This window comes from Nyctibius grandis, chromosome 4, assembly GCF_013368605.1.
Source record: "Nyctibius grandis isolate bNycGra1 chromosome 4, bNycGra1.pri, whole genome shotgun sequence".
NCBI classification, from domain to species: domain Eukaryota; kingdom Metazoa; phylum Chordata; class Aves; order Nyctibiiformes; family Nyctibiidae; genus Nyctibius; species Nyctibius grandis.
The window spans coordinates 5198282-5216063 of NC_090661.1; the positions used below are offsets into that span (position 1 = coordinate 5198282).

The window sequence follows — 17782 nt, forward strand, 5'->3', positions numbered from 1 at the left end:
AAAAATAATTATTCACTACAATGAAATATCTACATATTGCTCTGTAGAAATATCTACAGAGTGATTTCAGGGTGGACAATATAATCTAACTTGTCCCTTCCATCTCCGTTTCTATGAGTCTGTAGTCTTCTGCACTATTTAGCTTTTTTTTAATATTGGTATTAGATTTTCTGCTTTTCTTGTGTTAACAATATAATTTTGTTGAGTTTACTGTATCTAATAGAACAAGGTATTTTGCCTGTGTATTCTGCATTTCACTGCTGCTGAACACATACTGATAAAGAATAAAATTCAAAAACTATAAAGCATGATGATTTACATCTTATTTCAAAAGTTGCATGCATAGCTATACTGAGCTGTAAGCGTATTTCAGATCTCTGTCCTTTCCTTAGGTGTCTCTGATTATAGCTAGCATGATCGCTGTGATCGTGTATCGCCTTGCGGTGTACGCTGCCTTTGCCAGCCTGATGGAGAACGCTCAACAATTACAGCCCATCAGTGGATTACTGACCCCTCAGCTGGCAACTTCAGTCACGGCCTCATGCCTGAATTTTGTCATCATCATGATACTGAATTTCTTATACGAGAGAATAGCCATCTGGATTACTGATATGGGTAAGCAGTGTACCTGAAGGCACAACTTTCAAGGATCACTAAAGGTAGAACCCATCCAGAGGTGCTTTATGTAGTTGTTCTCAACTTGGGCACAGCGGGAGCGCTAGGACTAATGAGTCTGTAGCTTGCAGCAGTGACTCAGTTGTATACATGACCATGCTGAACATTTTCCCTGCATTTGAATAGCTACCATAAGCTGGTTTCTCTTAGTATAATGTTTGCTTATATTAAAATTCGGCTACAGAGACAATCACAATTCTGAACAGAATTAAAATTTACTATGTGTTACATTAGAGTCACCAAAGCAAGATCAAACTGACTTGATTTAGCAGTATTTCAATTAGAAATCCTGAAGATACATTTTTAAAAATAGATCACAGCTTTCACAGCCGTCTTTACAGGAAAAAAAAAGACTAAATAATCATGTCTCTTACTTTGGGGGAAGAGGTAGGAGGCTGGGGGGTGGGGTAGGACAGTATGTTTTCGAGGGTTTTCTCTTGGCACGTATTTCCCTTAGCTATGGATTTATGGATTTGGAGTTAATACAGGTTGAAGGCAGAGACTGAGCAGGTCGAGAAGTTGGGCCCGAGATGTGTCATTGTGGCTGTAGCCATTGGTAGCATTACCTGCAGTGGGCTACCCCCAGAGCTGGAGGAGCCAGCAGGCAGGCAGGCAGGCCCAGAAAGATCTATTACTTTAGTAGCACATTTTATGTTTGACTGGAAATATCCTTCCCTAGAGCCCTTCTTATGTATTTTTCTTTGTTTGCGTGTAATGATTTAGATGTACAAGTCCCTGCAGGTGCTTTATAGAAAGAAATAATTGCAGAATATTCAGCTGGAGGGGGAGAGCTGAAAGTATTAGGTATTTGTAGATTGTACAGCTGTCATTAAAACAGCTGGGTGATCTTTTTTTATGAAGTCTTACAACTGGAATCAAGAATTGAACGGTGTTTCTTGCAGAGACTTAATGGGATGTTGCAGTGTGTTTATTTTGATTTATCGTGGACCATCTCTTGTCTCAGAGATCTGTATTGCTTATCTCACTTGGCCAAATTAGACCAAAGAAAGACAGAAAAGTAATAAGTAAAATTGCCCCTGGTGAAAAAGAAACCAACAAAAAAAAGCCCCAGAAAATCACGATTTTTTTACTCTTTCTTTCTTGAAGGGCATCAATTATAAGCATGAAGGCTCAGCAATGTTATTTTGCTGCTTGCAAGTGTGGAGGATTAATTTCTAAAGTGTCAGCACTACCTGTGGTTGTCAGTTACAGAAAGTAAATCTGTTTATTTCTGTGGGACTGCTGCCCTCCTCTGGCAGCCGTGGCAGCCTCGCTGAGCCCGGGCGTGGGAACACGGTTGGGTCCAGCATAGGAAATGTTGGCTGTGGCTGTCAGGATTGTCTGTTCTCACTCTTTTCACTCTTGAATTGCTTAAAAAGGTTAGGCCAGATTTTGTTTTCAGATATGCAGGTGTATCTGCCTCTGGTGCTGTGGACATCAAGTGTCTGACGTAAACGTTTGAACAGCTCACTGCCAATAAAAATACTTTAATGAGCTGCAGCCTAGGCAGACTGCCTCACCGGAGCGCTGCCTCCTCTGTAGTACACTACAGGGTCCCAGTAAATACCTTCTGTCGGGCAAACTTATGCCAAGCTTGGAAACGTTAATTTACTCGGATACATAAAAGCACTTTGCCATAGGGTCGGGTAGTTCAACGCGTCTGCCAGGTCCTGACCAATTTAGAGCAATGTGAATGCTTGTGGTGTATTTTCTTCCCCTTTCTCCCAGCTTGACTTGGTTGTATGTTATCATTTAACAGGACATTTTACCAATAATGTGCATAGGGCTTCCTGCTACCTCTAAAATGTGAACAGGATTGAAAATGTGATTACAAAGGCAGGAAAATCTTAAGTAAAGGCTTGGTGATGTTCAGTACCTCCAAGATGGCTGTACCCTTCCCTATTCTTCCCCCCACTGAGTCTCATCTTTCAGAGGCACAGGGCCCATCCACTTTTGCTGATTTCAATATAAGTCACACATATACAGCATATTGAAAAAAAAATACTGTGACATACTTCTCTATCACAAAGAAAAAAAAATTCTTTATCATGTGCATTGCCAACAGTGAAATTTTGATCGTCTAGAAGACCCTGCTAGTTAATCTTTGAGACTCATCTTGGATCTCCTAAAAATAGTGAAAGATTTTGGGATGGACAAGTGCTACTGGACAGTACAAAGAAGGAGAAATTGAAGCTTATAAACATTTCAAGAATGAGTTTCACTTGCTTGTCAGCTCAGAGCATTGCATTGTAAATCAAGGGCAGGGTGTCTGAGAGCAGGAATTCTGTCTGCTGAACTGTTTACAGTGGTTTATTTGGGTTTTTTTTTTTTCCTTTGTGATGTAAGGGCACTGTGGGTGATGAGTATTTATGAATCTGTATCCTTTTAAAGGGAACAAAGGAAAATAAAATTACTGTTTTCTGGTTTCACAGAGATTCCCAGAACTCATATGGAGTATGAGAACAGGCTCACTATGAAAATGTTTCTGTTCCAGTTTGTCAACTACTATTCATCCTGCTTCTATGTGGCCTTCTTCAAAGGGAAGTTTGTTGGTTACCCAGGTGCCTACACATACATGTTTAATCGCTGGCGAAATGAAGAGGTAGGACTTTATCAAGGTGGATTGAATAACAATAAACTAGTTTAAACTCTTTATCCCCTCCAACCTGCCTAGTCATGAATTACCAGCTGCAGGTTTGGTCTGGAATGAGCTGGACCTCAGCTGGCCATCCTGAGGCTGATGGAGGGCTTCCAAGGATTCTTCCTGCTGTTGCTAGTCAGGGAAGCACCAGCAGTGAAAATCTGTGGCTCTTAGTCACAAGGGTGAAAAATCAGAAAGCTTTTCTTGGCCCCAGTTCCCCTGAAATACCAGTGGATCTCGCCATAGGTCTTAGGCTGTGGGGTGGCTCCTGCGTGCAGATCGCGCTGCCCTGTCTTTGTCTATCTGCACAGTGGTCAGCCTGAAGCATCTCTGAATTACTCTGTCTTTAAATGGTCGTTATGTTTTGGTGTGTGTTTTATCAAGCACATTGAGCACTGAAAGCCCTTCTGTAACAGCTTTCCTGAGAGGGTCTCTTAGCTGGCAGTCCAGGTGAAAATTAAGTATTGTCCTAACAAGTTTTAAGAACTCCTCTTCTTTCTTTCATTTATACGGTAGTAGAATATAGTTTGTCTGGATAATGTCCATTATCCATGTCTATTAACCTGCAATTTGTCTCTGCCAGTGCGATCCTGCGGGCTGTTTGATAGAACTGACGACGCAGCTCACCATAGTCATGGCTGGCAAACAGATCTGGGGCAATATCCAAGAGGCCATTGTACCGTAAGTTATCTTTTACACTGAGATGCCTCTGTTATAGACAGAGGAAATTCTTGGAAGGAGTGGTAACAAGTATTGCCATGTGAAGAAGCTAAGAAAAATTCTGTCAATTGGGCACAAATTCGGACAAGTAGACTCATTTCATAGAGGCTTTTGGCCTCTTTTTGTGAAAGCCGTGCTCGTAAAAGCATGTTGCAACAAGGAGCTTGCTTAGAGAAAGGGATACTTGATCTGCTTCTCTCATTGTTAACTTGTTTCCCGCATATACAGCTGGATTTGTAACTGGTGGGGTCGCCGGAAAGCCAGAAATAATCCAGAAAATTTATACAGTCGCTGGGAGCAAGACCATGATCTGCAGACGTTTGGAGCCTTAGGCCTGTTCTATGAATATCTAGAAATGGGTAAGTTTAAAAATACACATTTGGAATAGAGGACAAGACACCTTGTACTGACACTTTCAAAAAAATAGCTTCTCGATTAATTGTTATGGATAAATGCCACCACTTTCATCTGGTAAACAGTAGACTATTAACTGCTGGAAATCATTAAATAGGTCAGCCCAATTAAAACAAACAAAAAAGCTGCCTTTGCATCTTAGACTGCGGGGAATTTCACAGAAACACTACAAAGACTGTTTGTTTCCCTCATTTGAATGGGGAACATTATTCTTGGTGCAGCCAGCTGTCTTGATGTCTGTTCTGTTCTTGTTCCCAAGCATATTCTCAGCTGATGTCAGTGGAAATGGTAAGTATAGGATGAGAGCCAAATGTGCTGTAAGGATGGGTACTGCAGGTATGAGATCTATGAAGTGGATCAGGGAGAGTCTGTTTAGTTTGAGGTTTGCACTGATTAGTGCTGCCGTACAGTCTGATAGACCAGCAGGGGGAGCGTGGGTAACGGAGTAGGATTTTTTCAAAGGTAACGTGAACAGGTCAGCGTATGAAATCAGTTTACAAAACCTGAGAAACTAAAACTAGAAACTGAAGCGAAACTAAATCTAAAAGACCTAAAGAAAGAAATTAATATTTGTCTGTTCTAAGGACAAAATTTGTTGAAAAGTGGGCCTTTGTGTTGTTTAATTTCTACAGAAATAACGCTAAGTGTTCTAGATTGCCTAGAGATGTGTAGCTTTATTATTGTCGCTTCATACGCTTCATGATATTTCATGTAGAGCTGCGATTTTATGAAATTAACACACTCAGAACAATCAGCGTTGTCAGCCGTGCCTGTTAATAGACGTCCTTGCTCTTTCTGAATCAGAACTGAACCAGTACGCTCCAGCATTGTCCTGGGGCTGCTAAGCTAGGGGGAATTTTGTTGCTTGTCTAGGATGAAGAACTTATCACTAAAATCATGGAAGAGCTGTTCACTGGTGTATGGGAATTTATTTTTATCCTCTGCTTAAACCAGACAAGATGTTCTGTTTCCTGTCTTTAAAATATAATGGCAGTATTGGCTCTGCATTGAGGACTGTCACATTCTGTACCAAGAGGCATTTCATTTTGGTAATGACTAAAGGGATCATTTGTGTAGTTTAAGAATTGTAAATAAAATAAAGTTAAGAGTCGCAAATGGAACTATACATACAGAATTGGTATTAATATTTTGACGAAACCAATAACAATAGCGGGAGGTATGGTTGTGATAAAAGTAGAAGTATTTCCTCTTTTTCATTTAAGAGTGTAGCTGATAAGTAAAAGGAGAACAGGCTGCAGGAGAGGAAAATGAGCCTGGTTTTGTTCCTCTCTCGTAATTCAGAAATTTGATGTACGAGTACATTCCCATTGCCCTACAGTTAGGTTCCATTCATGAGATACCTGCAGCACCATGAAAGAACTAGTGTCCAGCACTGCTGGCAGCATCACTTGACAGGACCCGAATGCCCCGCTCCCATGGGTGCTGCTGAATGCAGCCCTAAGAGACTAGAGAAGTCTCGGGGCAGAGGCATGTTGTTACTTAGCTCAGGCCAGGGCTGGAGAGTACTTGTTGTGCAGCCTGGCACAATTTGTCTGCGAGTGGCAACTTGCATGTTTCATTGTCACCCTGAGGGTACTTTTGTAGGGGCAGATGTTGGCACTTTTCTTTTCTCCCTTGCAGTCATTCAGTTTGGATTCATTACTCTCTTCGTGGCGTCCTTTCCCCTGGCTCCCCTTCTGGCGCTGATGAATAATATCCTGGAGATTCGAGTAGACTCCTGGAAATTAACCACTCAGTACAGAAGACCTGTGGCTGCAAAAGCACATAGCATAGGAGTTTGGCAAGAAATCCTGAATGGAATGGCCATCCTGTCTGTTGTCACTAATGTAAGTATGTTAACTGTGCTACATCAACTGTGATTCTTCCACGTACTCAGAATTTTCAGGTTTAAAAATCAGCTCATTCTTTTTTCTCCTTCATCACCAGTATTCACTTTACCACATCGCCCTGTGGACATATGGTTAAACCTTTTGGGTGGTTTGGTTTGGCTGTGTGTTGATGACATGCAGCTCCCAGTCCACACTTCTTTGGACCATAACCTTTCATTCCCTTGTCTGTGTTTCCAGTGTTTTGGAATGCCATAAGCCAGTCTGAAGCTACTAAGCTTCAGAGGAAGCACAGTGTTTGCCCAGAGGGGACCGTAGGCGACAGGAGAGGTGGATTGATTCTGTCGGCCGGATGACATTTCTCTCTTCACAGAATGTCAGGGATTGGAAGGGACCTCAAAAGATCATCTAGTCCAATCCCCCTGCCGGAGCAGGATTACCTAGATCGTATCACACAGGAACACGTCCAGGCAGGTTTTGAATGTCTCCAGAGAAGGAGACTCCACAACCTCTCTGGGCAGCCTGTGCCAGTGTTCAGTTACCTTCACTGTAAAGAAGTTTTTCCTCATATTTATGTGGAACCTCCTGTGTTCCAGCTTGCACCCGTTGCCCCTTGTCCTGTCAATGGATGTCACTGAGAAGAGCCTGGCTCCATCCTCATGACACTTGCCCTTTACATATTTATAAACATTAATGAGGTCACCCCTCAGTCTCCTCTTCTCCAAGCTAAAGAGACCCAGCTCCCTCAGCCTCTCCTCATAAGGGAGATGTTCCACCCCCTTAATCATCTTCGTGGCTCTGCACTGGGCTCTCTCCAGCAGTTCCCTGTCCTTCTTGAACTGAGGGGCCCAGAACTGGACACAATATTCCAGATGCGGCCTCACCAGGGCAGAGTAGAGGGGGAGGAGAACCTCTCTTGACCTGCTAACCACACCCCTTCTAATACACCCCAGGATGCCATTGGCCTTCTTGGCCACAAGGGCACACTGCTGGCTCATGGTCATCTTGCTGTCCACTAGGACCCCCAGGTCCCTTTCCCCTACAGGTCTGTCTCCCTGTTCTGTGGGAATTCTGCTCATTCAACTGCTTCTGGGTGCCCCTGTGGGGCTCAGAGTACTTTTTATAAACGGGAAACTAAACGCTATGCTAGTATTCCGCCTTAAGTATAATGTAAAGCAGACTGCTGAGCAAAAGAGTTGCATCTTTTTAGTGTAGAATATTAAACAGTATCAGATCTGCAAGTGTCTTAGGCAACAAACCCACTTGCAGGTATTGCCTAACTAGCAAGGTACCTGAGCATCTTAAGTGCCTTGAGTTTCCAGGCAAAATGTGCTCGTAGCCATCATTTCCTTTTTAAATACAGCTGGAGAAAATGGCTCCTCTTCTTGCATAGAGTGTTCACACACTGGATCCAAGTTTGTCCTTTCTCACAAGAATTTTAAACCACATCTCCTCTTTCACTAAGGAGTACTGTTATCACAGAAGACAGTTTGGGGTGAGGGGATATTTGGGATTTGGTGCCTGTTGTAAGGACTATTCATATATCTTGTTCACTGAGTGTTGATCCTTGCAGCAGAGGCTGCAGTCAGCGTCTGTGCCTTGGTAAAGTGCCCCCGATCATGCTCACCATTGCTTAAAAGATCCTGGGTTATGCCACAGAGTAACAGTACCGAAACCCCTTATGAATCTGCTCACCAGTTTTGTGTGCCACTTCCTTAATTTCTTTTTCCAATTTCTTTTTCAGGCTTTTATTGTTGCATTCACGTCAGATATGATTCCTCGTTTAGTTTACTACTATGCTTATTCTGAAAGCGACGACTCGCCTATGTCTGGTTACATAAACAATAGTTTGTCAGTGTTTCAAATCTCAGATTTCCCTGACAGAAACGAGCCTAAAATGAATCCAGAAAACTTTGTCATATGCAGGTTGGTGTTGATATAATAATAAATATTTTATCACTTTGTTTAGAATACAGCATAAAAAGTCAATGCAGATCTAAGTAGTCCACTAGAAATTAAATTATGTCATTCTTATCATTCTGAAATGTGAGAGGTAAGTGTTAATATTTAAGCTATTAACAAGGCAGTGCTTGAGATGGTAAGAAATCATGCCAGTAATGAAAAAAAAAAATCACCTTTTTGTTGTTTGGGAGTCTCATTGCTAAACTGTTTTTATTTGGTTTTGGGTTTTTAGCTTAATTAAACTATTGATTTTTTGAGTGATGGAGGAGATTCATGTCCCTACGGTTGGAAACTTCAGCCTATATTTTCAAAGGTTTTTAGGCTGCAATACCTAAGTGGACAAGGAATTATCATTAAGGAAATGTTTAGATTCCAAAGCTGAAAATGAGATAGGGTATTTACAGTCAATTGTTACTATGCTAGATACCACCAAGGATCTGGGCCATCCTGCTTTCATTAAAAAAATAGTCCTTTCTTGCTAGAAGCAGCATTGGAGGTTCTAGAATAATTGAGAAAGAACCTTGGAAAAGTCTATGGTAAAAGAGAAGTATTGATTTGATGAAAAAAAAAAATCCCCAAACAAATGAACCAAACTAAAAAACTCCAACGCTGTAAGAAGCAGCTACATTTGTATGATGTTTTAGCTTTAAAGCCCCGGGAGTCTTTATCCTACTTACACATATGAGTGTAGAACACGTACTCAAGACTGTCCTTCCATTAAACCCTGCGTCTGCCCAGGCCATAATCTGTCAACATCTGTCATAGTTATTCAGTGCTTGTCCGTTCCTGTGTGATACATTCCATCACTCTGACCTCTTATTATTTGGTCATTGCCTGAAAAAAAAGTAACCTATGTACAAAATTTCACTTCTCACACATCCTCTGCTCTGTTGCTGTGAATGTGGGGGTGTTTAAGCAAACATAAGATAGAAACAAAGTGAGAGGCAACCTTTTTCTGCAAAAGGAAACAGACCATTTAAAACAAGATGAAAAGGTCCCTTAAATGACAGCTGTATTTGCCTGTAAGTGTCACTGAGCTTGTCATCTGTCTCAGACTGAATATGACATTTCACCTTTGCATGTCTTCCTATCCAACAGGTACAGAGACTATCGATATCCTCCAGATCATGAGAGGAAATATTTGCACACTATGCAGTTCTGGCACATTCTTGCTGCAAAACTGGCCTTTATCATTATTATGGAGGTATGTTCCCTACCAAATTTCCTTCCGAAATTGGTACCTTAGAGATTCTGTAGATAGTTACTAACGTTACAGAAAATAGAATTGCTGAGAGTATAAAATAGTTTCTTCCCTAAGTAATACCAAATACTCATGTCCTAAGTGATTACTATAACTAGGTCTTTTAACTTCAGGGAGTTAACCTCAGAGTAAGAACGGTGAAAACAGCTGAGGACGCTGCTAAATTTGATGGAAATAAAACAGCAAAATAGAAAAGGTCTTTATGCAGATGGAAGAGCCATGAACCACCAGGACTAGCACCTTTGCTCCTGGTTTCATTAAAGACCTACATGTGAGATGACTATTCAAAATCCAGAAAGCATTTTGCAGTGATGTATATTGGCTAAAAATAGCTAAATCAATAATTTGGATAACTGGCACTTCAGTATTAAGCCACTGTCTTGCAAGTTCTGAAGGGAAAAGGGAGTTGTTAAAGTGCTCTTCTCATCACTTTTCCTACTGTATCTTTTCAGCTCTCAGTAGCTGAGCGTTATCAGCATGGCCATGTGAATTTTCTAAGAAACCAGACAGAAGTATTAGAAAGTGATGCTAGGGATTCAGAACCTGACACTTTCCTCTTGGGTTTGCTAATTCATACATGGTTTGGAATTAAAGTTTCTGCATAAAAGGAAGTGTTTTAGTCGTTCTGCACATCTCAGATACACGTTAGTTTATTATGTATTGTTCCAGGACAGCCAAGTGAAATGTGTCCTGTATGTGAACAAAAAGTGATCTATTTGGTGTTAGATAAAACAATAGGTGTTTCATTTGGTAATGAGTTGTTACATTTCTCCTGGCTTCCTTTTATATTTTTTTTTTTTCACAGCATGTTGTATTCATCGTCAAATTCTTTGTAGCATGGATGATTCCTGATGTCCCTGCAGACGTGAAAGCCAAAATAAAACGTGAAAAATATTTAACACAGAAAATCCTACATGAGTATGAACTTGAAAAACTGAAGGAGAGACTGTGTCAAGGTGATAAACGAGCCACGGAAAAGGAGTTCATCGCCACAGAAGGGAGAATGGAGTTATCCAGAGCAATGTAGTTGAAAAAACAACTGTTTGGGATTTAGCTCATTTTAGCTTTTTTATCTGTGATTTGCTCAGTGTGCATCATCTTGAAAGCTATAGGACAGTGTCAACCCTTCGCTTTCAGTCCAAAGATTTTAGACTTTTCTTTAAAAGTCTTACTGAGCATTCTAGGTTTAGTAAATCTACTTAACTGTATGACTTCAGCACTGTTTTCTATTTACCCATCACTTTGAATAATAAGTGTAATCTTGCATTTGCATTCGCAGTGTAGGGAATGTTACCCTCAAAGGGCTCACGGGATATCATAAGGTCATTACCACCAAGCCCTCCCGGTTGCTAAATGCAAAGTTCCAGGCTGTATCCCAGCTGAATGAAAAGAATATCATAGAGGACTCCTGCTGTGGAAAGTGCTGAGAATTACTATTTTTGTGACATGATCATTTAAAATAGGAAACACTCCTGATACAAGGGTTAGGGTTTGGGGCTTTTTTTGTATCCACTGTGTCTTACGAAACATTTGTTTGCAGCTTTGAACTTCTATACACTTTTTAGAAGGAATTGATTTTTAAAGATATATTGGCTTAATTCCACTTGGAATTATTCATAGGCACAGAATTCAGTTAATACATACTAATGAAGGAGAGAAAGACCCAGAATTTATTTTCATGAAGATATCATCTGCCAAAGAGTTTGCATTAAATGCAAATATTGTGGAATCATCTGATTACAGTGTTTTTTGAAAAGATGTATACAATTTGAAGTAGTACAGCTAATTTATTTCTCAGTCTCAAAAACTGCCATTGGCAGATGATGTTTGACATTAGTTTTGGCCAAAGCTGCTCCTTTGTTTGGGTTCTTTGTTTGGATTCTCTGTGAATGCCAACAAAGGGCTGAAGCTGTGTGTCTGTACTCGGTGCACACTGTGGAGTGTGGCTGCACAGTGCAGTGGCTTGGGAGCTGGACTGCTGCGCTAATTGATCTAGCTGGATGGTTTGTACAGGAATTTGTATTCAGAAGTTGTAAGCATGCCAAATTATCTATGTTTATGTTGTTATTGTCCTTATACATAGGAGCCTGGGGGGTTTGTTTTGTTTCTTTTCTTTTTAATCTTTAAGAAGGATTTTTTTTTTCTGTTTTGTCATGGGGCTTTTCTACAAAGTTATTGAGTTTATAAATATATAATGACTACTTGTGCAAAGTAGCTACCAGCTGTTTATGAATGTGCCCTCATTTTATAATTTAAAGCAGTTAGGCATTTTTATGATTTTGCTGCATATTTAAAACGTTATCAACCCTTCCATGCTTAGTGCCTTGTCTATTTGCAGTTGGCAAAAGATGTGAAAGCGATCACTATGGGGAAATGTGTATTTCCAAAGTGTGCTTGTAGGCATCATGAGACTGTGAACCTGCACACAGAGCTGTACAGTGTTAACCAAACCATGCCTGCCTTGGCACACCTCTGTTTTAGTGCTGTGCGAACTGTTCCGAGAGAGCAGTTCGTACCTAGACTGCTAAGATAAAGTAGCACCAGACTGTTGAGTTCTCTCACACTGAAGTACACCAGCTAGAGAGATTAGAAATTTTACTATATTTGCACTTTGAAAGTTATACTTCCTTGCAAGTATACACAAAAAACTTTAGATTTGTATTCCATATCAGCCAAACGATGTACTGTTTACTAGATCCACAGATTAAGGTTTCTGTATCTTGTTTTAGCAGACCTAGCCTATGTCTTGGAATACTTGGCTAGTAAGCTTAATGTTGTAATAGAGGTTTAAATCAATGTCTTGAGTGGAACCGTCATTATTAGCAAAAGTTTTAACATTGAAGTGCCTACCTCGAACGAACATCACATGGTTTGGCTGCCAGTCAAAGAGTTGAAGCAGATGTACATTTCTCGTTACTGTAAGTTATTCAGCTTCGTTCTGTAAGTTTGCTTGATAAATCAAGCATGTTGGCAATTCATGTTCATGATGAACTGACCATGTTCATTAGACATTGGAAGGGGCTGCCCAGGGAGGTGGTGGAGTCACCATCTCTGGAGGGGTTTAAGAAAAGACTGGACATAGCACTTACTGCCATGGTCTAGTTGGCAGGGTGGTGTCAGGGCAATGGTTGGACTCGATGATCCCGGAGGTCTCTTCCAACCTGATTGATTCTGTGATTCTGTGATTCTGTGTTTCTGTATGTTCTGGAATATTCAGATATATTTGAAGTAATGGATTTATTGGAGGAATGCATGTATAAATAACTTAGCTCTGTATAAGCCAAAGAAGAGTATCAGTCGCCATAATTATGTATGCGGCACCAGAATTTACACAATGCAAGGACTTCGCTGCTTCTTACACGTATACTGTTAACTAAACTGCTTAATTTAGATTTCACGGTTTTGTTACTGTTAGCAGTGCCAACAGTTGCTTCAGATGGTAAGGTGATGAGATGCAAAACGATATTTCTATGCAAAACATACAATCTGATTGAAGCTGAAAACAGATCTGAAAATTCAGCATTAGATGCACTATTCCTGCTTACGGAACATTCGTTTCTTCAGGTCCTGTAATGAAGTGCCCTAATATACTACACTTGAAAAGATGTCAGCAAAATAGATGTATTATGAATGAATAACGCTATTTAAAAGCAAGATGGAGGAAAACAAGGAAATACCTTAGTTTGGGATACAGCATTGATATGCCGAAGCCCCCATGCAGGCCCTGAATTTGAATGGGTGTTTTGACCCCTACTTCTTGTTTCTTTCCAACTTATTTTTTGAGATCACTTCCTATTTAATGCTATACAAACAGATGTTTTGCATATGTTATATCATACAATAGAAAGCGAAAAGGAAAAAATAAGCTGATCCCAGATTTAAAAAGAAATATATATCTTGAAAATATATCATTACACTTCACAGCATTACTTCTTTGTATATAGAAGCTATTGAAAAGAGAATGTGTTGTCATATTAAGAGATAATGTCACATAGCAAAATAAGTCTAACACCTCTTTACATAATAGTTTGACTTTACTTGTCATTAAGCTGTATTTTGACAAAAGTTTATTAGTATGATTAGGATTATAATGGTCCACATACATATACATTTCCTGAAGTGTTCTTGAAAAGTGACAAAAATAAGAAAAATGGACTGGTCAGTTTGGGGATGTGCTTATTCTTACTGTTGGAATATTTGATTTTGGTGTGTTTAACATAAGTATCTAAAAGTGTCCTTTAACCAAAGTGAAGATAGTTCTGTGTTGGAACTACTGTAATTCAAGCAACAGTAGATTGCTTCATTAGAATTAGTTAGAAAAAGAAAATTGGCCTTTCGAGTGTAATACAATCAGGGATTTTTTTTTTTTAATTAAAATTTAGTGTTTTTACCTTGGAAAGATTTAGTGTGGTATGTTCTAAGCAAACGACTGCAAAAGGAGAGTGCTACTATAAGACACTATACTGTTTTTTCTAGAAGATTTGTTATTATGCTTTTACTTTTTTATGTAATACTATCGGTTTGAGACAACAGGACGCAGTGAAAATAGATGGACTTTCCTACTGTTCTATGTGTACTGCTTGTTTTGACCTGTACTGTCATGTAACGGGTGGCATTTTTGTCTGCCAAGTATGTTGCTGATATATATGATACACTAATGTTGGAATAAATTTTTTTAAGCATTGCATTCAGCTAACTTACGTATGTACGTTTAATAAGATCTAAACCTGGCAAATAAAGCGGTGTTTATTTTTAATGTGCTGTCAACTTGTTTTTGAAAATTCCAAGAATTCAGAGAGGAGATGAAGTATTTAAATGCCCAGAGAGCCTCATGGAGAACAGTATTCATACAGATTTCTGCACCTCATTGCAGGCTCTTGGGACGCTGGGTGTAGATTTCCTGCAACTATAACTTCACAAGTTTCTTACTCAGAGCATTGAAGCAAGCCAACGTCTGACTGCCATCTTCCACCTGATAATCACATTGTGTAACTGTCTTTTCTCTCTTCATGCATTTTCTTAAGAATGAATTACCAAGGAACCTGTACTAAGTTCTGTGTATATTGTAGGCAATGCACATGGACCAGGATGGCATGGGTGAGTGGTAGCCCATGAGGGTATTTAGCTTTGTGCATTCCTTACATTAGAAGACTGCAGTTCAGTGAAAAAGACTCAGCGCTTTCATCTTCCTTTAGGTACAGCACAAACAGTATGTTAACACACATTCCTTTTTTCCCTTCATTCTCTGGATACAGTTTTTATTCTTGCAATGCCAGGACCTGAGGTGACTTCTCAAGTTCTCGGTCAGTCACACGTGCAGTTTTCACACACCGCATGGGCTGTTCACATATGTGCACTTAAATAGCTTTGAGCATATATACTGGAAAATAGGGCAGAGCTAAAGCTTTTCCAAGGGACTGATAATGTCTTACTGTTCATAGATGCCTCTACACGTTTTAATCTTTCTTAAAACTCACTGCTGGCACCAGTGCAGGGCTTTGGATTAAATCACAGAGCATCTGGATTCAAGTTCATGACTTGCTCTCAATAGACAGCATCAGCACATGTTATCGCTCCTGTTACGCCACATTATCAGAACTTCTCTGGGAACAGCATCACCTGCCAGGCTTGGTAGGTCATTTCCTTTGTAATTTTGAAGTGATAAATTAAGAGAGATGCAATAGCAGTAAGCAAATGAAAGAAATAAGAGATGAATAAAACAATCTTGTCTATATTTAAAAAAAAAAAAAAAAGACTGAAACAAGCGATGTGTAATTATGTATTATGCTCCTACCACTGTGCTGGTTACTGAGGTGGGATAGGTTACTTAATTAGGTATCAAAGGGAAAAATAAAGTGTTAAGAAAGATGGAGAAGTGGTAGCAAAAGGAAAGAGAGAAAAGAGGAAAAAAAAAAAGATGAAGGTGCTGTTGCTGTGCAGCATACAGGGGTTGGTTATGTATTATGAAGGTGTTAAAAGTTTTCAGGTGCATTCAAGCTTTGCTCTTGGAGGTTAAACTGCCTGCGTTGAGGCCTGTGGTAAATGAGTAATGAAGTTTAATCAGGGGTACAATTTCATCCAAAGCCAATTATATTTTATAAGAAAGAGTAGTATGGTAACTTGTGAGACATTCACAAATCCTGGAACATACCTGGCTCTCCCCATGATCAGAAATTGTAGCTACCCTTCAAAAGTCTTAATTCCTTTATTTATCTTGTGCAGTAAATGAAGAGGTGCACCAAAATTTTGGCAGCTGTAGTTTTTGCATCAGAAAAATAGGTACGGCATCTAATCTGCTCAGTGTCTTCATCTACCCAGATTAAAAGGTCTTTCTAAAAATAAATCCGTGTTTATTCTATGCAAAAAATGGTAGGGAGCACTGAAATAAATGAAACGTTTTGAACAGGTGCATCTCAATCAAACTGGTGTAAAATACGTTGTCTTACAGGAGTAGAAAAATATGTAACCCATTCACTAGTAGATCAGTGGGAAAGAACGGCAAGATGTGGAAGAAATGATATCCCAACATCTGAAGTCTGCACATTTCGTGTCTGTTTCAGATGTGTGGGCTCTGCAACAAATAAAATCTTGTCTGATGTTCCTTGAAATACTTAAAATGGGTGTTTCTGAAAATAACATCTTAAGCATGGCACTGAAAATACACTGAGGTCAGCACAGCTGTACCAATGGCAGCTCCTGCAGTCTGAGAGCACGGCTTGTAACTGGAAGGAGATTTAGAATGACGCACGGCTGAGAGACGCAGGGGATGGGCTCGGGGTTCCAACGTCTGGTGTGGCAAAGAGATTGTACCAAGAGAGGGCAAAGGCAGCCCTCGCAAAGGACTTATTTAGACATGAAAATCCTTCCTTCCCTAAACAGATGGAAAGAGATAAAGGGAAAAAAATGATGATCGTTACCATATGAATGATAACAAAATCATTTCCAGAATATTTGAATTATTTTGTAACCTCATTAAGCCACAGCTACTATTTCTTGTCTGTCTTCCTGCATGCTCAGGGTGGTCACAACAACTCTGCGGCATAGTCTTGGCATCCTTAAAAAGGAATAGCTAAATTAAATCCTGTTCTGATTTTAGATAATCACTTTTCTCTACCCAACACTTACATCATTCAGATGCAGCTTGGGAAGTTTTTTTTATGTAAGCATGTGTACTGAGAAATCTGCTGGGAGATGAGTAGGATGAGAAATTCAGGAGCCATATCAATTTTTGGAAGGCGCATATGTACATTCCCCTGCAATAATGAGTGACTATGCTTTCTCAGTCAGAAATGAGTCAGCCTGGAACATTTAGTAAGGGTATGATTCTTTTTAATTCTTTTTTCAACTCCTCAACAAACCAGTGCTGTTAGCTAGTCAGAAACACGTGTATTTAAATTACTGACTGACCTAGCTTTGTCCTTGGGTGTACTAAACATCTAACGCTGTTCAGCACTTCAGTTTTGGTACTGAAAGATGTAGGGGAGGGACATTGTAACTACTTCTGTAGTCAAGAGGCATTAAGTAAATGAGCCTTTTTGTTATGTTGTCCCTTCCATACCGCAGTAGGTTTTAAATGCTTGATGTTGCTAGTATATCTGAACCGTACCATCCTCAGCAATGAAAAGACACAGGGAAAAAGTTCTGTCTCAGATGGCCCCTGGATCCAGAGGTGCATCTCCCATGCTGATGGCTTTTACTAATTTGCCTCAGCTAGTGCTTGGTGCAATGTAAGAGGAAGCCAACATTCAAGAAGCATGCGCTGTGTGCTCGCTGGCTCTTCTAATATGTTTTCAAAAAGGACTAAAAATACTCCAGACAGAAGGTTTTAGCAGAGAAAACTGATAGGAAGGCTGGATTCTCTGCCATGTTACAACCTCATCACAACAGACAGTTTGGCTATCAGATTCTCTTGAATAAATATTTCTGTTTACATTAGCCCATTAATAGAGTGTCAGCAAACAGTAATGCTACAGTTAAGCCTGTTTTCTGGTTGTGGCATCTATATCTTTCTTCAGATAAAATCCTGGCTCCATCTATACTGATAGAAATGGTATTATTATTTTCATATGTGGCCAAGATTTCAACATTTCTCTAACAAAGATCCAGGTAAAAAAAACCAGCTGAAATAGGTGGGCCAAGAGATTTCCATACAGCTCACCATATAATGGCAATCTGTTAATAATTTACATTATTAACGATATTAATCGTTAACAATCGAAGCAAGCTGCTAGCACATTGCAATCAGGAAGGATTCCCTGCTTT

General features: G+C 39.8%; 1 protein-coding gene across 7 annotated transcripts in view; it reads left to right on the forward strand.

Annotated features, from left to right (window-relative positions):
- ANO5 (anoctamin 5) overlaps positions 1-14276 on the forward strand; it is a 62260-nt gene extending 47984 nt beyond the window's left edge. For all 7 annotated transcript variants that reach the window (XM_068400057.1, XM_068400064.1, XM_068400059.1 and 4 more), the window contains 8 exons: positions 393-615; positions 3108-3277; positions 3900-3997; positions 4265-4395; positions 6092-6297; positions 8042-8223; positions 9358-9463; positions 10326-14276. In XM_068400057.1, coding sequence (XP_068256158.1) covers positions 393-615; positions 3108-3277; positions 3900-3997; positions 4265-4395; positions 6092-6297; positions 8042-8223; positions 9358-9463; positions 10326-10547 — 1338 coding nt within the window. In that variant the 3' untranslated portion in view covers positions 10548-14276. The remainder of the gene's footprint in view (positions 1-392; positions 616-3107; positions 3278-3899; positions 3998-4264; positions 4396-6091; positions 6298-8041; positions 8224-9357; positions 9464-10325) is intronic.
- Positions 14277-17782: the final 3506 nt, after the last annotated feature.